The following is a 26,774-nucleotide window of genomic DNA, read 5'->3' as shown; positions in this document are numbered from 1 at the left end:
TCCTTTCACACGTTTCCTGTGTTTTGCTCTCCGGTAAACTTCCAAATTTTCTCTTTGGACTTTGTATTCATAGTAACAAGTGAAAACAATCAAGTAGGCGGTGAACAGAGAAGCTATGGCTGTTAAAACAAAAGCTGCAAACCATTGTCGCTGAAAGTCATCTTCATCTAAATCACAAATAGTAGTTTCGTTGAAACTATTGTTGGAATTATTCATTTTCAATCTAATATATCTTAGCTGTCGATCAAAATAGAAAAACAAAATTGTTTTTTCCTCGAAAAATACGAGCAGTAACCGATGACGGGATTCAAAATTTCACGATCTGGTTTTCTTATATATCTAACTCACTAACAACATTTTCCTTCATTTAGAAAAAAATGTACGTAAGTTACATTAATATGGCATTCTTTACATAAATTCATTAGATAACTTTCGTCCACAGAGGATCTGAATATCGTCTTTGGCCAATTAACAAAAAAATACCCGATGCCACTTTTCTGTACTGAATCTACTTTCAACTGATTTAAACCAACACTTGTATCGGGGATATAATATCTATCACGGAAGTAAATTTCTATTGACTAGGCATATTTAGTTTTACAAACAATAAAGACTGATTCTGGTCAGGTTCGGTCAGTGAAACCTGTTTGTGCAAGAATGGCAACAGAGGTTTCATTGTGTTTCTATTACCAGTAACTAACGTGGCTGAACTGTCGATCTTCCGTCACATGAAATTACTCATATAAAACTTCTTTTACGTATCACGACTGTTTCACCCACAAGAGCGTCCAAAGGGAAACTGGAAAGCACTGAAACCACATAGGGAAATCACAGTAAGTTTCTAATATTGCAACATCAGATCCATATGGTGATATACCAGTATCCGTCAGTCTTTTCTGCACTTTTCGCCCTTTTATGAGAAAGAATGGTCAGCCTACCCACATCTCAAAAAAAAAATTTGATTATATTTTTAGTCGCAAGATTTCTTATTATTAGCGGCTATCTCAAGTTGCGCCGGGTGCATTGATGAAATAACGTATGAACTCTATCCCCGTGGCGTGGCATAAGCATGATTTTAGATAATTAAGGTATTGGGTAAAATTAATTTTCCAGGTATGACGTCATAAGTTTTATATTATTCAATGGGAAAACCCAATGTTTCGTCATAGGATTTCTGTAAAATATATTATGACGATGATTTGAATGATTCCTTATATATAGGAGTTAATAACAAACAAACTTGCAGTTGCAAGCAAATAATTACGACAATTAATTTATATATGTATTTGTGCCTACTTCAGATTTTTTTAAGCGTAACATACTACGTTCCGGTGTCCGCCATCTTGGTTCACATACTTCGGGCGTACTTTTTTTTAATGCCAAACGGTAATTATACACTCAATAACCAGCAGAAAAAAGTCACGAAAATGAGATTCTCCGCGACCTTGCTCCATAAATGTGTACTTGCATTGGGTATCGTCTGTCTACTCTAGTTTGGCAATAAATTGCTTTATACTGACACTGCAACGTCCATCTTTCCTTGTGGAACAAATAATAAAAAGTGCGATATCTGCAAAGATTGTTTTACTGATCCGTATTGATTTAGTCTAAGAATATCAAGTTTGATATAGTTCCGTTAACATTTATTTATTGAGCGATTTCAGCGTATCCAATCATTTTCATTAAAAATAGTAGTGCGTATGATTAATACATAAATGCAAAAATGGAAAAAATATCAAATTGATAAAACATGATTGCAAATAGTAGTAGATTAGAATACGCTACACAAATAAAATTCTAATTCACAAAGGAATTATAGCAACATCCACTAATAATAATGCTCATATAGTATGTCATACTAGGCTGGTGTTATTGGAACTTTTCTCACTGGGTAATGATGAGGAATTTACGAAACGAGAAAATACAGACTTCAAAATAAAAAATGTTTTATGATAGCAGATATTAATAAGATATTACTGGTGCAGGAAATTCGGGCAAAAAATATATAAAAGTTCTCATAAGATTCATAATTTGTCAAAATATTTGCTGATGAAATCATAACTATTAGTTCATTAATTGTTTGAAACCGGGTTTAATTTATTTTATCGATATTCCAATAAATATAAAATATCATATGGACGTATGGTTATATTTTAATCTAAAAAAAATTCCATGAAAATATTTCATCCGCTTTTTACTATAATTATATGCGGTTATTATAATCTGTGCTTTCAATTATTTTAATTATCATAAATAAAGTAGGGAGTCCTATGATTTTTCCAACTACCAGTTGATAACAGTATATACAATGTCAATAATGATAGTAATAACAATAAAAAAACAGCAACGTTACAAAATAAGAAATTGTCATGATTGAAATAATCATAAAAAGAATAAAGTAGTACACATCACAATGAAAAGAGAGTATATCAACTATACGCTCTGAACGTTTCCATCTCAGGATATAATGTATGTTTTCGAATCGTACAAAAACTCGATCTAGAAATATGGACCTATTTGAACAGTAAACCGTTAGAAACCGTATATTCAGAAAAAGACGAGAAGTATCAGCAGTTCATTCAAGTATCTCCTCCATATGATGGATTTTCAAACGTTGATGCAGGGTTGACAAATACTGGGTTAATGTCCTGTGTTGCACAAAAATAAAAACAATGTTAAAAATTTAAATTGACTCGGAACTTGAGCGTTAACTTGTGAGATGTATTTTATTGTTGCATGTTTACTCTCGTGTGACCCTTGACACTAAATGTTTTTCCAACGTTTTTATTAAATTGATCTTTACCTAACATCGACTTGCTTGTTTATTTTTCCACGACAATGAATCAAAAAGAGGTTGACCGTGACGCATAATCAAAATGTTTCTCCAGTCAAGTAGAATAAATTTTTATACATTGTTTTTAAAATTCTGTTGCTTGTTTTTTAATTATGTACATGACAAAATAGGAGCAAAAATTAAACAAATTGTTCGGCAAATTTGTTTCTGGAGAGTTTCGCTATTCAATACTTAAACTAACGAAGGTTGGGCATAATAAAATCAGCCGCCATTCGTCCGAACCTCTATTGGCAACTATTTGAAGATCAAATTTTTTTGTTTTGACTGACTCGGAGCACTATGTACATAGTGGAAAGCGGTAGAAATTACACTGTGTTAAAGCATCGAAGGTAATTAAATGAAATTTTCAACAGCATAGCAGTCTTATTACTCAAAACGTTATCAAACTAATAATCCTCCACTCGCCTTTTAAAAGAGATCTATACATATGTGTACATTCGCGTCTAGTGACCCCTTGATTCATATTTTTCTCATAATATAGTATCGTAACATAAGATATATATATAAACAATTAAACTGCTAAAACAAAAGATTTGCAAGCAAAAAAGTAGCAAAATTCAGGTTAGTACATTTAACATTAAAATCACACCATGCAGTAATCTACGTTACAAGACAATACAACATATATTTTCATTCCGCATTTTTTTTCTCTTGAACATCAAAGATTAAAAAATAAAATTATAAATTAAAAAAGACTATATGTTAATTTTAATTTTTTATAAAAATCAGAAAAAAATGAATATATTAGCCCCATTTTTAAATCAATCATTATTTTTCAATCAATATTTATTTTTTTCAAATTATTCACACATCACAGGATGCAACACTAAAACCTCGTCGATGTCTCTACCTCCAACTTTTTTCTTTTTTTCTTTATTTTCCTTTACATAAGCTTATTTACCTTGATAAGTTGGATTCTGGAATTTTGTGAATGGCTTCTGGAAGATCGGATTCTGACCCTGTTTATTTTGATTGCACGAAAAGATAATAAAAGCAGAACGTTTAGCAAATGAAAATATAAATGCAGCTGCAGCAAGAGATAAATACCAATAAAAGATTAGATTACTGAAGTTTTGAATAAATATTACTGGTTTGTGGCTAAAAATACATTGCGCTAAAATCAGAGTTGTAGATTCGGAGCCGGATATGTATTTTCAAACTATCCGGAGTCGGAGTCGAAATTCTCATTTTCTTGAAATTGAAATCAGATTTGCAGAATATCAATGGTGATAAAAGAAGTCAAAATCTTCCACATCAACTTGAAAAGCAGAATAAATTCACTGTTGTTTTTCACAGTCTATTAAGGAAAGATAGCATAGACGTCCGTCCGGGGTTGAAATGGATTGTAATTTTTAATCGACCCTACAGACTGACTAATACACGGAATAAAATTTGATTTTCATCGCGAAACTAAAAAGTGATCGCATCAAGATATTTAATTTAGCAGCAAAATGAATTCTTCAGTATGTTTTGCTTAAACACTATCTTTGACCGTTCATACAATACAAACCTTAGTCCATCTAGATTGTTTCATTTCTTTTTCAAAGTTCTCCCATTCTTTTTTGTCTCTTATTGTTTGATAAATCTTCCAAGCAGCGAGAGCAAGCAATCCAAGCAAAACGATACCAGCAACAATAGGAAGAACAATATAGATTGGGTTGATTGGTTTGCGACAATCTGTAATCAAAAGTCAATTCGGTACAAAGTAGAGCACAAGAAAAGACACGTAAAATATGGACACAAAACTTGTCGGTACCGTTAAAAATACATTCATTGTTTGAAAGAAAAATAGATCAAATCAAATAGTGTCAAAACCATGAGCCCATCGAAAATACGAAAAACTCCAGGAGTGACAGCCTTTTAATTCGAACTTTTACCGATCCTTATTTAAGTTTGAATACGATTGCTTCAATAGTTGAGAACGTAAAATGATTTTTGTCACAGCAACGTGAACAACAACAACAATAATTTAATATAAACTATCAATCTATAAGTACGGGGATTATTTAGTCTTGATGGAATGTAAAGTATTGAATTGAATAAATGTTTAATATGCAAATACGCCCGGATCCCACGCACCTCACTTTGAATAATCGGAACTGACTCAACACTCTTAGCACGTTTTACGTTTTACCAGCTTATATGAATATTTATGATTTGAAACCTTCTGTGTGCAATATAAAGCAAGCAGGCGATTCTTTTTTGTAACATTTTTTTTTCAATGCCATACTGTAAAATCGTTTTTGTTCAAAGTGTTTGTTCTTAGCCAACCAGTTGAATATATCTACAAACCTGTATCTTTGTTGTATTCCTTGACTACAATTCCAAACTCGTTGTTATTTTTGAACCAGACAACTTGGAAGACAATTTCACATTCACTTTGTGGCAACGGAGTCTTGCAATCACTCGGTATCGCTATGTTACTGTAAAATAATAAATAGAAAAACATTACCACTGAAATACTTTACCTATTTATATATTTTTGTATAATGCAGATGTGAAAATGCAAATTAGATTGTTTTTTACTGCTGAAAAAAGTGAAAATAATCATAATCACTGACAATCTTTGAATAAATTACCATTCTACTACTGTGACTACTGGTACGGTCAATCATACAATATCAATACAACATACAAAATAATGTAGAAATGTTAATTTACCATCAAACTCAGTTTAAACAGCAACGCTGCATGTGGAAATGAAAAACCGATCTGACATGTACTCAGGTCATCGAATGAATTCTATGTAATATTTCATTTTCTTTGAGACAAGTACAAAGAGTACAGTTAAATATGCTAATTACAGTATATCGAAAGCAAAGACATAAGATCAATCACTTACGTGTCCAGTTCTAAGCAAACTCTTCTGCAGTTTTCGTCTTCACAATTACTGCAATCCGGTATCTTTGTCACCATTTTCTTTTCAACGTCCTTGCATTCTTCTTCGCATTCGGTTCCGACATTCTGAGAAGTTTTAATTTGAAATTTGCATAATAACAACGATTTGAGAATTAAATACTGCCTATTGAATATTACCTCGATTCTTGACACCAGACAAATATTATAATATTAAAATATTTATGCCAACCAAAAGCACTGATAGCTAATTTTTGCTCAGTTTATCGCAGGTTTTACCGAACTAACTTTTGATCAATGGAACTAATTGAATTCTGGAAATACAACTAGAACTGCTCGCAATCATGCTTAACAATATGTCCGAGCGGCTTCTAAAATTTCAACTGTGACTTCGCAGTTGACATTTGCTGATTTGCCAATAGTACGGAAATAAATAAGGAAGTCGATGTTCGAGCAAACGTTCTATCTTCACCACAAGTCCAATGCTGCATTGACTTACGTTTCCTTGTCTTTGTGCCTCGTTGACGCAGACAGCACATGTGACGAACTGAGAACCTTCACAAGTTGGTGTCGGACCTTTGCATTTGGGATGAATACATGTTTGACAGTATTTTTCACTCCAATATTTCTGAAATTTGAAAAAAAAGTTTTATAAGAAGTTTTACTTACAGTTAGCAAATAACAACAAAATTAATTTTTTCCGAAGTTAATAAAATGAAAATGCACAATTGTGAATAATTCCGATTATCAAAAAAGCAAAAACGAATTCTAGTAACAAGGATGCATAGTGATATGTACCTTTTGAAAACGTTACTACTTTGATACATTTACTTCAAAACATATAATAGACAATTGCCCAGTAAAAGTGAAATTGCAGGCAATTATTCTGATACTTCTGTGAACCAAGATGGTGAACCAAAATGGTGGACGCCAGAACGTAGTATGTGTACCAGATTAGGGTTAGGCCATAATTTTATTCCAATTTCCCTTATTTTAGTTCTATTACGAGTTCGGCACTAGCCAAGTAACTCCCGTAGTATTTGTACCTAAAATTATGGCCTAACCCAAACAAGGTACACATACTGCGTTCCGGTGTCCACCATCTTGGTACGCATACTTTAGGAGCGCCATTATTCTGATATCTAGAATAATTTTGTTTTCTGTAGAAGTTTGCTCTTAGAAAAATATAAGAAAAATATAGAAAAATATTAAAAATGACAAACCCCTTCGTCTTCGCATACACATCGATTGCATTCGCATGATCCGTGCCCGCTACAAATCAGAGAATCGTTTCTTGCTGGATCTTTGCAGAGTTTTTCATGGCATGTGCAAGTGTGAAGTTTATCATCTCGTGTCCAACCGTTTTTGCATTCACAACGTCCGTTATTATTGCAGCTATGACAGGTTCCTTTCTCGCCGCCTTCGTGGAAAATCGTTGCATAAGTTAGACAGGTGTGGGGAAGGTTTTGGAACCAGGGGTCTACCAAGTCTGGCGGGCCATGTAAGTGTGACGTAAATAGATACATTTTATGAACAATATTTACAGTGTTACAAAGCAAAGGTGGAAAACGAGAATATCAGTCGGAGACCGAAGACTTATCGATCTTAGATCGGTAATTAGTTAATAACTCGCTAATTATACGACATAATTAACCCAAAATCTATAGGCTTCTGGTCCGAGGTAAGATGCATGCACATGCAAAATTTGGAGCATATTCAACCACGCGTTCGTGAGATATCGCGTTCATCTAACAGACAAACATACAAACAGACAGACAGACAGACAAACAGACAAATACCTATCAACATACTTATCGATCTTAAGATCTTAAGAATAAGCCTCGTGCAAAACTGTATTTAAGCGCAATCTCAACAAATTCTTTGAGCTATTTTTAGCTAAAACATAAAAATTTGGGTTCAGTTTGGTTGTGGCAGCATCAGGCGGTGCCATATTGAATTACCCAATGAGCCGGATTTGGCCCGCGGGCCGTACTTTGCCAATGTCTGAGTTAGAATGTATAACAGCGTTTTTCCGTAGAGTGGAAACTTCCCGCAAATGGTAATATTAACGGACACAAAAGGACCTGTGTTTTGTTTTGCTAAACGTTGATATTGTTATTGTGAAAAAATCGCTTTTCTCGAGAACTGATTGACTCTTAATTTTGGTTCACTCTACGTTTTAGATAAAAAATACACAAATATACGGAAACGACATTTTGGAATATACATTCTTGAAATGACAAGTCATTGGGACTTTCAGCGACATTGCAAATATGTATTCCTGTAATATACTCATTATCTTCTAATGTAACGCTAATTCAATTTTAGCATGTGTGTTATTTATTTTCAGATATATAAGAAAAAAGTTGAAAATAAAGAAATGGTTTGTTCATTAACACACGAAGGCAAGAGAATGCGTTGATGATTTCGAGGAAATGTAAAAGGGTAACAGGGTCAATAGTTAAGAAGAGCTGTTCCATATAATCTGACATCGACAAAAATTTTTATTAGAGACAAATAGGAACTCTGCACTACTTAAAGTCCAAACTTACCTCCACATGGTTTTCCATTCTCGTCTTTTGGACATCCTTTGTTACTGCATTCACAATGTGTTCCGGAATAACCTTCATTACAAGTACAATTACCACACTCACAAGCTCCATTGCCCCTGTAATCGATAAAATGATAAAAATAATGTTTTCATGGCTACGGCTACAAAGCGACACAATTTTTTTGAAAGTTTCATTTTCCATCCATGTTTGGTTATGTTCAACAATGTGCATGTGTAAGTCAATATATATTCAATGAGTGTTTTTAAACAAGTATCTGTAATATCAGATATTCAATTCGTTTTGGACATCCCATTAGCGTGTATAGAATGTTCAACATACTCGCAAATTTCATCCGTTGGTCCGTCTTTTTTACATTTTCCAACCAAGGCGACATCTTTCTGTTCTCTAATACATTGACATTTGGCTCCTTCGTGTTCTGCATCGCACTGGCAGAGACCGCAAACCAAAGATCCATTTGTACTACAATCTGGACTGTCAGCGACCGGAGTACCAGTACAGTCACACCCACACTTGAAATCTGAAGATGTTTAGTATTAAAGTTAAGTCGATAACAAATTTTTGAAATAATAATAAACGTTATAAATATTTGTTAAAGGATTCCGAGTAGTATGCAATATAATACAAAAATCGGTGCTCCCGAAGTATGCGAACCAAGATGGCGGACATCGGAACGTAACATGGGTAACAGCAACAGGTTAGGGTTAGGCGATAATTTTTTTCCAATTTTCCCTATTTTAGTCCTATTATCAGTTCGAAGACTAGCCAAGAGCCTCCCGTAGTATTTATACCTAAAATTATGGCCTAACCCTAACCTAGTACAAATATTACATTCCGATGTCCGCCATCTTGGTTCGCATACTTCGGGAGCCCCCAAAAATCGATAAAACCAGGTGACGGCATATAATTTAAATATCATTCTGTGTGTGGGGGATCAAGTAATCGACTCCACTTCATTTGAATTTGAAGTGACTCGAGAATTAAGAGACTCGTACTCGAACAACCGCTAGTGGTTAGCTTAGTGGTCAACTCGACTCGGAATGAGCCGTGACTACACTTGACTCATCCCTCGGGGTTTTGAAAGGAATTGGCATCTTGTTATTGCGTCGGTTCAACTACGTTGTCGTCGTATCAGTTAGGTTGTATGATTAAATCAACGTTTCCCAATCAGGGAAGAATTCCCCCTCCTAAGGGAGCAGTTTTCATTTTTCTTGTGGAGGAAATATGGCCTTGCATTTGGTGTAGTTTCAGAATTTATTGTATGGGTATTTAGTAGTATTATAATAACTTTTTATGGACATTTTATAAGTTATTTAAACTATGCAAGAGCCAAAGTGCAAATTGTGCGTAACCCTACATAAAGATACATTAATAACTGAACAAGTAACGAAGTTTTCAAGCATAGTTTAGGGAGAATAAAAAATTCAAAATAGGGAAAGGGTCGAATTTATCGAAAAGGGCTGGGTTATTAAATGATCGATTTCCCTATAATTAGGAAGTATCAAATTTAGCCAGTAATAATTTATACCGAATGTAATTGTCACAGATTCTTTCAATGAACTTGAAGTAAACGTCATCGGTGCAATTTCTTCCTTCTCTCCAGGACATTCGTTTGCAGTCATTTCAAATTCGTACACAACCTGTACAAGAATAATTGAGTCAGCTCGATTATTTTAGTCATTCAATAGATGCTTCCCTAAGCATCGACTTCCTTGTTTATTTCCCCAACGCTGACTAATCAGCAATAATAGGCGGTTTGGCGCATCAGGTTCCCTTACATTTGAACCCACGGGGTATTACTGGACTGTTCGTGGGATGGTTCGCATAACCGTCCATGGATCTGAAACAAATAACTGGCTGACTAATCTTATACCCTACATAGACTGGCAACCGGAGGGGAGGCCTCGTTCCTCATAATATTAAACCGTCTAATCGGCTTTCCTTTACCCTAAGATAAATATATAAACCCCATCCTATCCTAATTTAACACCGACGAAATTATTGAAACTTCAATACCCACGCCATTTTTAATCAGACAGATTTTCGAGCATGTTTGTAAGGATTGAATAGTTTTGCAGTTTTGAATATTTGTTAGGTTTAATTTGTATCAGAATTTCAGATGTAAACCAAATACCTAGGCAGTTATGTTATCACTGGGGTATGTTTTGAAATTAATTAGTCAAATAAGGTCTCGAATAGATTGATTATTTTGAATAGGAATGATGGTTCGAAACATGCGAACGAACCACTTTGTGAGCAACGACTGATGAAAAAAAAATTCGCAATGGCAAAGTTTGAGAGGAATTTTTTAGGAAGTTATATACTTCAAAATTCAATGTTCAACCGACATACATATTCTTACCTCACTACCAATGGTAATGTTGTCACATTTTAGTGACATTTCTTTCCAATCGCTTTCACTGGGACATAATGCTCTATATTTAATATCGACATTCTTTGGTTTATCTCTCCATGACATTTCCAATTTTCCTTTCAAATTCTGAAAGTTTTAAATAAATAACATTTAATACAATTAAAGGGAAATTGAAATTACGGGTTGGCACAGTAGAAATATAGTTTACGGTTTGGACATACCGGCATTTTTAACCCACGATGTCAACATAGTAATATAATATTCAATATTTACAGTTTATACAGGCTTTACAAGATTTAATACGCTATTAACTAAACCTACATTGTACGCATCTTTAATGATACCGATAATGTTGCTCGAATCTTTAGCGAGTTGATCGACGTGTGAGTTCGGAATAAGTTCTCGGAGTCCCTGAATAAAGTATAAAACTATTTCATGAATTTTATTCTGTAACATTTCGATGACCAAATTCAGACCATACCCAGACAAATAGTTACAACAGCGTGATGCAAGACTCTTGAAAGACTTAATAATATTGCTGTTTCGATTATTGCTACAGTATCGTTGCAGTCAGCGTATCCATCCACAATCACAAAGATTGATAGAAAGGAGGAATAAAGAGGAACACTTTAATTTAATTAAACATATAAAGTATGTAGTAAAACTTTAACTAGAATATCGGTTAGAAACCGAAGACTTATCGATCGAAGGTTAGGGGATCCCCCAAAACAGTGGTCTTACTCCATAGTGACACCGTGTGTCCCATCACTAATTAATTAATAACTCGCTAATTATAAGATATAATCCATCCAAAATCAATAGGCTTCTGATCCGAGCTATGATGAATGCACATGCAAAATTTGCAGATTCAACCTCGCTTTCGTGAGATATCGCGTGCATCTAACACACAGACATACAGACATACAGAACAGACAGACAAATACCTATCAACATACTTACCGATCTCTAAGATCGATAAGTAATAACAATGCAATGATATTAGATATGAAATTTATGCCATTTTCACGATGTTTTGATGATATAATACGCCAAATTGGATATGTCCAATCTTCAGCTCTGTAGAGCAGGGTGTGCAACCTTTATTTCAGAAGAGCCAAATACAAGTAACTGGGTGAAGCCTAAACTGGCTAAACTAAAAATTCGTTTCGCGGGCACACCATTCAAAATTGGCACTTTTCAGCGGTCCACACAATTTCCCCTGCGGGCTCCATTTGGCCCGCGGGCCGCAGTTTGCACACCCCTGCTTTGGAGTATGATTTCAATTTTTGAAAAGTATGATAGAAAATCGCAAAATAGTACTTACATCATACAAAGGTTTGACCTCTTCTGTGACAGCAAAAATTGGTTGAATTTTGTATTTGTTGAAAACGTGTCTTAGTTGACCGATGGATGGATAATCTTGTTCTTTGCTCATACTGTACACGATGTCTTCTGGCAGGTACGGATTTGCTCCCTTGATAAACGCGAATTGGAAGTAAATTTACTATATTTTTAAAGATGTATCTCAAGATGACCGTACATTTGAACCCATGCGTATATTCGCGGGTTCAATCTATATGCGGGTGCTAAAACCCATGGGTTAGGGTGAGTATGGGTTCAAATATCCGTAAAACAAAACAAATTCCATAGGTGCAATAGTATGCAGGTGGCCAGGTGCAATTGTCATGGGTTCAAATGTACGTGGGTTCAAATGTAATGGAACCGTATTCTAGTAGTGGTATCTAGTGCTTGCCCCGACGACTTTATATTCAGCATTTAACTTTAACTTCAGGGCTGGCATGTGACTTTATCGGTAGCGGGGGCAGGCCTAGGGGATGGCCACAGGAACAGCCGCCACGGGAAGCACCTTGTAGGGTGCAGCAGATCCAAGCGACTTGTTTTTTGTTTAAAAAAAATGAGATTGATCTTATACATGAGAGTTTGTTGCTTAGTATAATGAATGATTCAATTAATATTACAAACATTTCATTCTTACTTGATCTTTACTTTATTAGTTTTGTAGAATTAGTTTTGAAGTTAGATATCGTCAGTATCAGAAACTAGACCTGTGCAACACCAAAGTTTTACATTACCATGATCTGTAGTCTATCCACTGCAAGTGGATACATCATTGTAAGTATACAAATCGAATACCCATTACCCATAATATAAGAAAAAACGTAATAATGCAAGTACATTTTGAGGTAGTTGTAAAAGATCGGCTTGTAACCTGAGTTTGTGTTATAAACACAACACTACCAAATGTAATATACATGTTACCTTTTCCAAATGGCATTGTAAATCATTCATTTCCAAGATGGCGGCGAGTTTTCCATCGAGAGCCATATGGAATGATGCATCAGTTGTAAACACAACAAGATGAGTAGATTCATCTCTCCATCCAATTTCGTTCTGTAATGAAATAAAAAAGTTTTGGTTCAACGTTACATAGTGTACCCAGTTGACAGTAGGTTTTCATAAATTTAAAACAACCCGATAAACCAAAAACGATACCACATTTGACTGCACTTTAGTCATGATATGTAGAGCTAAGCGCACGTTAGCATTTTGTTTTATTATAAGTCATCGGACCGGAAGTCTTCGATAGCACCTATGACGTCACGCGCTTAAAATTTTGAAGACAGGTTCTTGGTAACGACAACGCACAGCAAAGCTACTGAATTAAACCATATTGCATTACCATAAAGACAATAACCTGACTCACCAAAGTATCGATAGGAACGTTAAAACCTTATATAGAAAACGAAAGATTCAGACCTATACGCATTAGTCAGGAAGAAGTATTATTTAAATACCATACAAGACAAAAATATTTTTTGGCAATTTCCCGTCAAACAAACTTACTGTACAAACGGCAATCTGCATGAGTGCGTCAAACCCTCCTTCGGGCGAATCAATGTTGCCAGAAATTTGTGTAGCCGTCACAGCATCTCGAAACGCATTAAGATTATCTGATATTTTCTGTTGATGTTTAAATCCAAACGGAGGTGCACACTGGCCACCATCTTGATTTTTAAAGCAGGGATTCTTCAATCTAAAATGACGTAGAAATGAATAATGTTGCGATACACATCACTAATCAATGGTAGCAGTAAGTAGTAAAATGCCGGTACTGTACTGTACTGTACACGACTGAAACGCACTCCTGTCAAAAAGTAGATCTTTTATTATATTATCAGAAGACATAAAACAATATTTGGTGTGTTTTATAACTTTATACGCATGAAAAATGAATTGGAAGTTGACAATATGAACGTCGTTCATGACGGAAATATGACGGAAATGTAGCTTTTATTCTTTTCAGCATATTCAATGCATTACACCTCAATGGTCACGCGGGTTTATTCCGCATGTCATCATCTAACTATACATTTAATTTTGACATCTGGTACGGTCTGTGTAGAAATACGTGTTTAGCTATATAGATAATCAATACTAAAATATTCCAAAGATATTAATTTGTTCCGAAATAGCATTAGACACGGATAAACTATCAAAAAAACTCCCAATATTAATGTCTGAAACTGTATTTCGTCATAAAATCGTGCAGGGCAATTATAACTTATAGTTTATGTTATAGAAATTTTGTCTGGTCCAGAAAATAGAGTAAGAATGCATTCATATTCAATATCATAAAATAGGACATGGTGTCTGTACTGTAAGACAGATCTTCCAACAATATTTAGTTTGCGAAAGTTTCCTGTCGCCCACGCACACGGCTATTTCCTTGTATCATTGGCGAAGTTATATATATACAGTATATGATGGAAATAAGAAACGCAACTGAGTGTTTTATTTTAGATCAGTATGCGGTTCTCAATTTTTTTAGCCACGCCCCTTTGTTAGAATTTGTCAAAACTCGCGCCCCACCTCAAAAATAACTGTTTTGCTACAAATAACAGATAGTGAGGTGAAAGTATGTTTCACTCAAAAAACACGATGAAAATACGTGGATGGAACGTAAATAATGAAATAAATGAAAAGTTTTGAAATGTGAATATCGAAGATAAGGCGGACAAGATCAAATCTAACAAATATTTCAATTAGCTTGACGCCCCCTCAAAAAATTGTCCTCACCCCCTTTTGGGGCCCGCCCCACCGTTTGATAACCACTGTTTTAGATGGAAATCAGATTGACTTACTGTGCAGGTACAGTGCTGGCAAATGGCATCATTACTTTATCGACAAATGTACCGAAACCAAGTTGAATATCCTGTGTGACATTACTTCGGATATCGTTTGCAAGTGACGTGCCAAGACTTTGTAACGTCTGTAAATCGTCCGTCATGGAATGTGAGAGATCCATGACGTAATAAAGGTCCACGGGGTAATCACTTACTTTTCGGAATGTTACGTTGAATTTCATGGATTCACCTGTGTTTGATTGAATAGAATCGAAACATGCATTAAAACGTATTGATTTTGAAAGTCTATAATTACCGAAATAATGTTTTGAAGCTTACAACTATGACGTATGATTAGAATTGAAATGCTTTAGAAAGCATATTACTCGGTACTAAAATGCACATTCGAATAAAATTTGGCTGGATAGATGTCTCACTCACCCAAATCACCGAGTACATCAGTAATAAACACTATAAATCACGCTCAAAACTACAAAATTCTGCTTAGACATATACAAGTAAATAAATGACTTTGTATTCGAAGATTCTTATATTTAGTTTCTATTATTTAGAACATGGCACACAATGTCTATCAGACGTCGACTAAATAAAAGATAATTCCAATTTCCATACCAAATTGTCATTTATCAAAATGTCGCGAACTTTCCACCAATTTGTCTCGCATTAAAACTTATACCATAGGCATAAAGAAAACAAGAAAATATACAACGTTGTTAACGCGTGAGTCAAATAGTACATTTATTTAAAACTGGTTTTCTATTTCGTGCTCAAATACATATATATGCGATTCTAGTCGTGAGTCTCACTATATTCTTGGCAAAAGGCGAACAATGAAAAAAATGCGCACACATTAATGTTACACATTTGAATTTCCTACTGCTATGTTAGCTGTTTCAGTCAATGCATGCTTTATATTGCAAGTTTGCGAATAATTCGTTGATGGCCAAGATCGGTTTCTCAAGAGACGAAAAAACAGAATTGAATGTAGCCAATTTAAAAAGAAAAAACTCTATTTTAAAATGCCAGTGGCTCCATCGGAGTTCCAACAATAAAAATTTGACATTGAGGTCAATTATGAAGTCATATCTAAATAAGTGATGTATTTAACTTCTTTATATTTTGTTAGAATACTAGTATAATTTTTATTTTATTTTTCTCTCAAGTAAGAAATTCGAGTTTGACTTTTACTTTTTTAACTGAATTTAGTAGTTGTTCAGACTATATTTTTATTCTTTTTTATTGTAAATAAAATATCATTTTTTTTTAATCAGATGAAACGAAGTATGGAATGAGTCTTCCGCAACTTAACGTTAAAAATTAAATATTTATATTCCAAGGGATTACTGTTTTTTAAATCACGATTTATCAAACAAATTTGTCAAATTGTACATTATTGATTACTGAATTACAATAGAAACCATGCAAAGATCACAAATATCACATCGCGATTTTGATTCCAAACAAAATTTTATAAGTGATTCAATACAATAGTCTTGCTGCACACTGACACAAATATATTCTTGTAACGTTTCGTCTGACCAACGTCAGACTTCCTCAGACATACAAAGTTCAACTGAAGAATACGGAGAAGTGGTTTGTTCCGTAGAAACTCAATCGATAGCAAACATTTTATGTCCTTTTGCTTATCTATATACTAAATTTTTTGTAGAGGCCAAAATTCAAAAACATGAAATAATGGTCACAACGAAAATCATTATAGCAGGAACATCGAAACCGACTTGTAAGCTTCTATAGTCCATACACTATTATGATTCATAATTACAAATATTTTGTGCCATATTAACATTAACCTATGTACTTATTAAATGATTATTACTATCATTGAAGAGTTCACAACGCAAACGCTTGCGTGGTACTGAAATATTGTCATTAATATCCCTATTGATTTCTATTATTGCCGAAGGAGGCTCGATGCCATTGCCTGAATAGTTGCAACGCTACAAAATTTTCGTGCATTAGCATTTTTCGATTTTGATATATTTTTTTTTTTACCTTTTCTTAATTCAAGATGAATTTTTTGTGGTTTCAATTGAACGATATTGTCTTTAGGGGATACTTTTCCTGGAATTGAGAAGTCTTTGTTTCCTGTTGGAGTATTTTTGCTTTGAGGATTTTCCATTTTGCCATCTTTGCATCCTCCGAGTTCGTTGAATTTACTGTAAAATATAATAGCATTTTAGCCCCATGAACTGTCTGGAATTGATACAATATAGAATATAGAAAAGCCCATGCAGAATGATTTTTAGTAATATGATCGTGACATAGTAAATTTATTACACGAGTCTTCCGATCGTTATGCAAATATACCAGATTCTGGACTTCAGTGAATCAAGTAATCAAGGTTAAATAAGACGATTTGTCATATGATTACAATATACAACACACATTGCAGTATCACTGACTTCGTATTGGAGCATCTATATCAAAGTACCAGTAAAAGTAGAACAATTTTTAATTTTCAACTAAATGTTGAACTTTTTGAAGAATCAAAATCATTTAAGTTTATTAAAAAAATGCTGATTCTATAAGCTCTAGTTTGAAATAAAGCCGTAAAGCACCAGTAACAAATACCCCATGGAAGTAACGAACTTTCGCCTTTCAGGTTCATGCCGTGCCACATTGCTATGACAGCGCGCTAATCGATAAGCTATAATTCCGGCACAAGATTGGTTTACATCAGTGTTTCCCACCGTATGGGTCGCGATTCAAAACTGGGTCGCTTGTTTTTCAACAAAAACCTTTAGTTTCTAGTAAATTTGATTGTTTATTTTGTGTTTGATATTGAAGTGTTGTCCAATAGTAATTGTATACGTGGCAGCATAAAAACTTCCATTTTGCATCTATTTTGTTTAAGTAAAGCCATACCACGATTTCGAAAAATCACTGGCGAACAAATAATAATATTGAAATAATAAAATAAATAATAAGGAAATAAATTATATGCAAAAATGATTGTTTTTCGTTATTAGTAATTTGATTTTGCGATCATATGAGCACTACATACCGTTTAGTATTTGAGCATATCTTCGGGTCGCGAAATTTTATGAAATATATTTTTTACAAAACTTGGGTCGCTTAACAAAAGGTCGAGGTTTACGTAACAAACAGTTGACAGAATATTTAATACCTAAAACTAAGCGTTAATTCGAATATACTTACTCTATTGATCTACATCTCTTGATATTTGCATTGAATTCCCCTTCCAAGCACCATGCACATTTAGGATGGGCTTGTATGCAGGCATCGCATGTTTGAATTTGTGCGTCTTCACATTTTGCGTCTACAGAAGCTGTCGCAGAAGAAAACAAAATATTGAATTGCGAAGCCAAGAAAAAAATACACTTGAAATGGGATAGGTTACGACAAAAACGAATTTTTAATTTATTTCAGACCTGTCAATCAAATCAAACGAAATCAAAGAATTGCAAATATCTGATGCATAAAATTACTTTATTGTTAATGAAAACTTAGAACAATATTTATGACTCAATTACCATCTGCTGATAGCTTAGTGAATAAGCTCAGAGCAACACAAGCAGCCAATATCCAGGATGACGTCATATTTCCGTGTTGTGCTATCCGGATATCCGGTAAAAAGTATTATTCTTTAAGCACCTCCTCCAATAAATGAAATACCCAACTCCAGGATATGAAGATTAACTTAAATGCTAATAAACTAATTCCTGAATACGATGGAAAATATGCTTGACGATGATTATACCAAATATGGCAAATACCCTGCATATATGAGTATAAACATGAATGCTGCAGAGCCGGGGTAGGCAATCTTTAATACAGGAGGGATAAATACAAGTAATTGGGTGAAACCGCGGGCCGCAACTTTATTTAACACATACATTCTAGTAGTTGCAGGCACATAATTTTGGTTGTTGATCTGGTGGCATGGATTGTTCGCTTCGCACAAACTAACTATTAGGGCATTGTAACGTCATATGCATAAATAATAAATTTGACCAAGGTATGGGCTTTGCAACGCCAAGGGATAAACTTGGGTTTACTCGTACGTACCAGATTGAACTGAATCAAAAACTTAGTTCCCGGGAATTCTTTTAATATAGAAAATTTTAGCTTTCAATGGGGCGTTTTCATCACAACTCCATCCAAACGTCTGCTGCAATAAAGAAGCCACTGACAATAAGAAGCAACTATTTTTGGAATGACCAAAATTTTCACGTCCGTTGAGAACAAAGGTGTTGGAAAAAAATGAATCATATGCGGAAATTTGTATCAGACTAAACACAATGTGTGTTGAAATAAAGCAGTACTTTGCATAAAAAGTCATTTAATTAAAATACTGCTTGTGACGAGTTAAAAATTTTGAAAAGAATTTTTTCATGAGTAAAAAAAATGTCAGTTGCATAATTGATTCCACATACTTCGTTCCTCTAAAATATTTTTTCTGCATGCCAAAACGCAAACGATATTTGAATCATGCATTTACCAGCACTCATGTTCAGACACCGAGGTAATAAATGCAGAGATGAGTACTTCAATACATGACTTTTCAAAAATCTCATAGCAATCATATATTCCAAGGCTATGTAGCGCAGTTGGGCATATTTTAACTGGAGTCGGAGTCGGAATTGTCTATTCCGAAAGGCTTCCATACGGTAAAGTTTTTGATATCAAAATTTGAGTTCGAAGCTGTGAAATCAATTTTTCATTTACAATCTGGAGTTGGAGTAGATTTTTTTTAAAACCGGGTTTCTGGAGTCGGATTATATTGTAAATTTTTCTCAAATGCGCAGCCCTGAAGTGAGATACGCCGACTCTATTTCATTCTAGGCCACATTATGGGACTCTGTAACTAATTGTATAATTTATTCAACCAAACCAAATGATGTTGAGACCATTCCAAGTACTAAATATCATTCTGACGTGCCATTCCAGCTGCTTTAGCCTGCCTTGTAAACTGTTTATATGAGTAAATTCTGCAATTCGGGTCAGAGCACGAAAAGTACCAAATTATATCACTTCTCGTCATATTAATATGGAATATAATGAATTTGAAATCACTACAAATTGCTTAACGTCACGAGTCAACAAACTCGTTAATATCATTGTCAACAATTGCGCAGCGCTCAGTGCAATTGCTTTTAAATCTGAAAAAACAAGGTGAGGGAGAATTCCATTTTAATACATACGTATATATTGTTTATCAATTGTCCATCTGTTTTGTTAAGATTCCAAGTTGCTCTCCAGTTGTTTAATAGTTATGCCAAGAAGTAATATCATAACTTATATCGCGGAGAACATTCGTTAATTTATACAAGATTATATTTTTAAAATGAAATATTGTGTTTCCCGGCAATTAATCACAAGAGCATGAAGTATAGTCAGGATCCAGTTTATGGCCACTAATGTTCACTTCACAAATGTGAGATTTGAGAAAAAAAACGTCAAGTTTTTAAATAACAAATTAGTAATTATTCATTTGGAGTTAGGAATGATTTAAAAATTTGAATTTTCAACGCAATCTGCATTCCTAACCTTCATCCCAACTGGGAAAATTTTAATTTCCTTATTTTGAGCTTTGGCGCGAGATTTGTACAAAATATCATAGTTTATTTCCACAGTTAGATTCAAAATTGTGTGTACCCACGAGAAGCGACGCTGTACGTAAGTCATATAGGGGCAAGAGGTGTTGATAGGTATCAGCCATTTCGAACAAGTCATCTTGCGTGAATATAACGATAAACACACCGCCTTAGTATCTATTAACAGATATTATAAATTTACGCCATTTATATATATGTACAATTCATAGTTATTTCAAATTTTATCGACTGATCAATCAGCTAGCATTTTCTGCCATAACTCTAATCTCATCTGAGCTCTTCCTACCAACCTGCAATGAATACGTTATGAATTTCTTCGCGTATAGAGCTCACAGGCTGCGTTGAATACACCGGATATCTGTCACAAGGCTGTTTGTTCCTTTCATTGAACGAGGCGAGAGTTTAACAAAGGTAAACGTACTTCAATTGAATACACCAGGGTCGTCTTCTTTTACAAAAGAGAAAATTTGTGAATCATCTATTTATTTTCACAAAGACTAACTTTTACAAAGTTTTTTAAAAGGCATAATTATGGTATAACACAATCATAAATGCTCAAAATGTCGACTGTGTACTTCAAAGCAGTGGGTTAGGGTTAGGGTTACAAAGTACGTGTAGCATTTTGAAGGTTAACTCGTGGAATATCGTTCCAATTCAGCCTATACGCATTCTATTCGTGATATCATCTGACTATTTCTAGCGACCATCTTGTAGTTGTTTGCAACAGGCTATCATCATTTCTATTGAGCATAAATATTTCACACTGTATTAAAGTCTCAGGCTTTCGACTGTTCCAGATTACGGTTCTCAGCGACAAATTCCATACATTTAATATCATTGTTTCAATATTTTGTAAATATATAACGTTACTATATTTTGGGCATTGATTTGATATCGTTCATCAACGAAACAGCGATATATATGAGTTTGTCATAGCACACAAGCGGATAATAACGACTCTATATTGAGACGTCTTAGCATTTACGTTTGAAAAACGGTTGTTACCTTCTGTTGGAAACATATTATAAAAATATAACCTCGCATTGCCATATCCTCATATCAATCCATCAATAGTAAATACCAAGTATTCTGGTTCTCTCTATCAGTATCTAATACATCTAGGGCGTCCTGTTCCAAGCCAGGCGCTGACGTAACGACATATCTGTGACTGAAAAAGTCAGACCGCTAATTGCAGAATATCGATAAATCGGTGTCACGATTTTGTCATTTCACAGTATCTTATGTTCGCTCAAATATGGGATATAAATAATATACATCACAAACGTTTCTATCTTCTGTGGATCGAGTATACGTTTCTTTGTGATTCATGATAATGCCATGCACTCTATTTGCGATTTCTAAAGAATTTGCGCTAAACTAGTGATTAACGTTTCACGAATTATTACAGAAAGATATTTTGAGAAAAAAGTAAATTGTGTACTCTGCGCTTTAAACATGATCGTTATCGATATACAATACAATGCACTATATCAAATTCTTTCCAAAGTTCGACTCACAAACATATATATATAACAGAGATTACATATGAAAACTCCACCGCTGAATTTATTTCGTTTACTGTCAAAACTCTTACTCGCTTTGTTCGTTTCTCCACAAATATTATATCAGACATAGTTCCTCTGAACTTGCGAGACTTGCACTGCCAAAACACTTTGTTGTCGCCGTTCTTGACCGATTGCCATATTTCAATCATTTATTCATAGTGTTTAGAGTTTTGGCAAACTAGTAAAAGTTTTGGCGCTCTTGAAGTGTGTGTATCAATATGGAGGTGACTAATTTTGTTCGTCTATTTTACATCAAGTTGTGTAAAGGAACCTATGGGCAGGGGGTATATTCACTTGGCTATCACAGACAGTCCCCGAACTCGTAATAGAACTAAAACAACGAAAATCGGAATAAAATTATGGCCTAACCCTAACCTGGTACACACACTACGGGATTACCAATTTTTGGTAGCAGTGATGTAAAATTTCTACCACCAAGCTATTTCGTTGAAATACTGAAGTAAACTACTGTCTCATATTGATATAATTTATGACTCAGCTTCAATATTTCCTTATTGTTCATATTTTGTCTCTTTAGTGGTAACTCGCCATGCTTTGAGCATATATATATATATTTTTTAAATGTTCATCACTGGCATATAGGATATCTTAAAGTGTTTGGAACAATGCTTGTGTATAAAGCAAGTTTAAAAAGGGGAAGAAAAATAAGACGCATTGATGTAATCCCACACTATACCTTAGCATAATATGATACTATAGTCTTATGGTTGCACTGACTCATACTTGAAAATTTATTCTAAATCAGTTGCACGCAGCTTACAGTACACAAAAATATTATTTTTAACTGATTAACTTTGTCTCTCATAATATTTTGTTAATACTCGCTTGTTTGGTGCAGATTATACCTAAAATACAGATTATATAATCGCCTTGCATAATCCACAAAAGCTTGTCAAATACTGCAGCGACAGAACACCAGTGCTGAAGCCTTCAGCCAATCCTAGTCGCAGGCAGTCTAGCACTCTAGCAAGCAATGATTTCAGCACGAATACCGTCACCGCCTTTTTCCCTTTTCATACAATTTGATACACGAGCTCTTTCCAAAGCATGTTTCCGGTGCAATTGGCTCATGCCATGTGACATCACGACGTCACGATCCATTGCCTCACGGCCTTCCATGATTCGTCAAGCTTGGCGCTTGATCAAACCCCATCGTCTAAGCTGGTATTAATGATGTGCCAATCCCGAACCTTTATGTGGGAAATTTGTAATCCATATTTGTATGCGTATTCACTGTGTCACGATTCATATTACAAATTATTACAATTTGTCATTCCTGAGCGAATTCAAACATTTCATGAGAATAAAAGCAAAACATTCTGGTTTAATTAAAAAGGTAATCGTTTTGCTCCCATATAGTGTGGGTTATACAGTATGACGAATAAGTAATCACATAAAATTGACGAAACATGATTGTACATTTTATTGAGATTTTTGTTTTAGAAAAATTTTTACATTTTTAATTTGATTGTGATATTGACTTAAAGTATTTAATACTTTCCATTATTATATTGATTATATTTGAGTGGTTCAAAAGTCAGCATCATACTTTTTATGACTTTGGTCAGACGAAACATTGAAAAGTAAAATTCCTGCCACAGTATCTTTGCAATCAACGCAGTTCTCAAAAACATAGGCAGAGTGTGTACAAGTAGTTCGGTTCATGCTACTCCAGTCAATAACGCCATTTGTTAAATTCTGAAATTTTGTGTTTTCTGTTCTCTCATATGATAAATAAGTTCATCAAATAATTCTGTTACACAGCAGCTCGCCATTCCCACCTCAAATGTAAATGTGATCATTATCTTCCTGTGCGAACTTTTTTGATATCCAATTAAAGACTTAAATTTCGTCACAAGTAAAGCTACGTTTTGCGAAACAAAGTTATCCCAATAGTTACGTTTTCAACTTTTGTGATGAAAATATTTTTCTACTGCGCTGTCTTTTGGGCCAATGCTGTGCTGTACTGTGAGCCCTGTAAAAGAAATCGTGCACTTTCAACAGTATCCATCGAATCTAGACTAATAGCAAGCGGCATGTCTTTTTTATTGGTGGTCGAGTCTGGCAAATCGGAAATAATCGTTGAATTTCAACAGGAAAATGATTATCCCTAGACAAACCTCATTTAACATTCATCACGGCCAGGTAAAAGACACTGAATTCGAAATTTCCTAACTGCCTTTATAAGGATTGAAAGATCACATGTTGTCAGTCGAGTAATTCAGCGATAACTGTTTGGCAGTAACGAGTGCTCAAAGCTTGATTGAATCTAAATGTTGAAGCCACATTTTTTTGGTTTTGAAAGTCATAACCCAAAAGCTATGTTCGTTCAAGTCATATTTGTTAATATTCTCAAATAAAATTTTAAAACTTTCCTATTAGGTGTTTAAGCTATACGTTTTATTAAGATTTGTATAAGCATTATACAAATCATTAATATGCATTAACGAAATAGATACCCGCACAACCACGATAAAAACTGACATTCAGGAACGCAATGTAATCATCTCATGACGTGTTTTGTAGTGGTTTCTTTGTTGATTTTCACAGGTGAGAGAAATTTACCAAACACAGATATTTCAATAATAATCAAGGGTTTGTGTGAAAGGATCTGTAACATACTTTACGCAATTTGTTTGTTTCCGTCGTGTCAACCTTTTTCGAACGGTTTTAGTGTGTCGAAAGCAACTAACCAATCCAATCAACGAGTCGCTCATTCTCATAACGTAGTCCGTCGGTTCGAAAATCAAAATATTGACCAACTTATTTTAGATAAACTGTAATGTTTGAGTTAATAAGATCTGAGGTTCCAGGGATGAAAAAAATAGTGTAGTCGGAGAACAACATGGAAGTTTCTCCGTTTTGTATGACATCATAATGCTAACTAGTCAGTATTCATATTATTCGACACGCAATGGATCTACAGATTGCTTTTATCTTCAACTACTTGAAGAAATTATCAGTACAGTGGTTGAAGATTGTATTTTTGACTAGGTGACTGTTGAATATATTCATTTAATAACTTCCAGTGCCTTTTTTGCTATTTGTTTTGTGTGCGATGACGTCAATAAAATTTAAATTGCGCACCTTGTGGCGGTTCCGTATTCGCGATAGGCGAAATCTGAAGACTGTGGTACACCATGGTAGTACCGGTAATCTGCTGTGACGGATTGGATAACCCTACTACCTCAATTTGACTTTCGTGTCCATATATTTGAGTCGATTTAGCCGGGACACTCCCGGTTTTAGCATGTTATTCTGCCGTCCGGCGATAGACTTAAATGTCCCGGTTTTGCAGTATGACAGTCGTAAACAGTTTTTCTATTTGATACTATTACAAAACTTATTTTTTATTTTTAACGAAGGCAGCCGATTTATCACTGACTTGCGTCTCACTTCACTAGTTCAGATAGAGAGAAAATTTGGTATGAAGTATGATCCATGCGTTATTTTAACACCCAACTGTACTGTCGTTGTATTATCAAAATTTCCGAAACAGTGAAAGTTTTCTAATGAGTTGAACGATTTCCATTATTTGAAGCAAAGACCAATAGAGGATATTTTAATAAGATTCACAGCTAATATTGATGCCCGTGATCTACCAACAATGGTATGAAAAACGTTTAAACTACTACTAAGCCCCTGTAATCGAACCAAGGTTGGCTTGTCCAATACGCGCCACCCGGTTTTTCGCTTCAGAAATATGGTACGCCTAAGTATTGCTCTATTCAGTCTATTGTATTTATTCAAATACTTTTGGAGGCAGTGGATCACTTATCAGTCGGAGATTTGCACATTCACATGGCAAACAACCTCAATCCAGATATAAATACCGACAACGATAGCCAGGTATGAATCGTGCACAAAAAAAGTTTCAAATTTAATCGCCGCCAAAAATACGTCAAACCCCTCGCGTTTACCTGGGACAGTAGGGTGACAGAACATTGCTCGGAAATTCCGAGTCGGAATATACCAGATATAAGTTGCTGAATAAAAGCATTGATGTTGCATTTATATTCTCTGGATTTTGGACTTGTCTCTCCTGATCACTATCGGTCAAAACGATACAGCGAAATTAATATGAAAGATACCGCCATGAACATTACAAGTTCCAGCTTTATGCCAAGTATCTATTGTTCAATCTGAAATTGTACCACTCACTCATTGTAACATTTGTCTTCTAAATCTGGCAACTCTACAATAGGCGACAGAACATGGACTAACAGGGCAGTGATGCACAGCTCAAATGAGGGTGCGTGCTAAAGTTTTCAAATTGATCCACGTTTACCACCAGTCCAAATAAAAACATTTCAGAATTATTATTACTACTAAGTGTTGAGAAAGCTAGTGGTAGTCCACTAATCTTACTGGCTCTAACCTCATTATGACAAAAACTCGTTTTATTGCGAATTTCGCTGAATAGAATAGTCACGTTTTGCCAAACCGCTTGCTACTGTAGGCTAGCCTACTTACTTATTTCCAGATACTACATTCTTAAATCAGAGCCGAGAACTAACATTGTGTGAATATACATGGTAATTTAAATATCTCTGATATAAACGTGAGTTATTAGGTTTAATATAAATATAATACCTACTTTTTACCAAACCATGCGCGTGCCACTTTCTGACTTATGACGTGACACACTGGGCACGCGTGTTCCTGTTGTGCACACCTGTAATAGGGTGACGTTAGCGACGAGATTGGTACGATCCGTAACACACAGATTTTGTGCAGTGAATTGACGTTATATTAGCTAACTTCTATC

General features: G+C 34.7%; 1 protein-coding gene across 3 annotated transcripts; it reads right to left on the bottom strand.

The window, feature by feature from the left end:
• Positions 1-1,625: 1,625 nt before the first annotated feature.
• Positions 1,626-18,545, bottom strand: LOC120337853 (integrin beta-1-like). 3 transcript variants are annotated; one of them, XM_039405754.2, is made up of 19 exons: positions 18,336-18,545; positions 18,001-18,130; positions 16,834-16,997; positions 14,818-15,049; positions 13,520-13,709; positions 12,935-13,066; positions 11,979-12,128; positions 10,976-11,065; positions 10,643-10,780; positions 9,809-9,920; positions 8,602-8,800; positions 8,263-8,378; positions 6,934-7,130; positions 6,210-6,338; positions 5,697-5,818; positions 5,147-5,277; positions 4,365-4,531; positions 3,705-3,813; positions 1,626-2,648 (listed from the first exon to the last, which is right to left on the bottom strand). In XM_039405754.2, the coding sequence occupies exons 1-18, from the start codon at positions 18,400-18,402 to the stop codon at positions 3,748-3,750; spliced, it is 2,532 nt and encodes an 843-aa protein (XP_039261688.2). In that variant the 5' UTR covers positions 18,403-18,545; the 3' UTR covers positions 1,626-2,648; positions 3,705-3,747. The 3 variants fall into 3 exon arrangements, with proteins under 3 accessions (XP_039261688.2, XP_039261689.2, XP_077973113.1); XM_039405755.2 differs by having other exon boundaries at positions 3,756-3,813; XM_078116987.1 differs by lacking the exon at positions 3,705-3,813.
• Between the last annotated feature and the right edge of the window lie 8,229 nt (positions 18,546-26,774).

This window comes from Styela clava, chromosome 10 (assembly GCF_964204865.1).
Source record: "Styela clava chromosome 10, kaStyClav1.hap1.2, whole genome shotgun sequence".
NCBI lineage: Eukaryota > Metazoa > Chordata > Ascidiacea > Stolidobranchia > Styelidae > Styela > Styela clava.
This window is presented reverse-complemented; position numbering and strand designations above follow the sequence as displayed.

Bases quoted from the DNA above. Each gene is read 5' to 3' on its own strand.
- LOC120337853 (XM_078116987.1), bottom strand. From the start codon at position 18,402: ATGACGTCATCCTGGATATTGGCTGCTTGTGTTGCTCTGAGCTTATTC. The intron at 16,998-18,000 runs GTAAGTATATTC...TATATTTTACAG, and splicing joins AAGAGATGTAGATCAATAGA to TAAATTCAACGAACTCGGAG. The intron at 8,379-8,601 runs GTATGTTGAACA...TATCGATTACAG, and splicing joins CCAACGGATGAAATTTGCGA to GGGCAATGGAGCTTGTGAGT.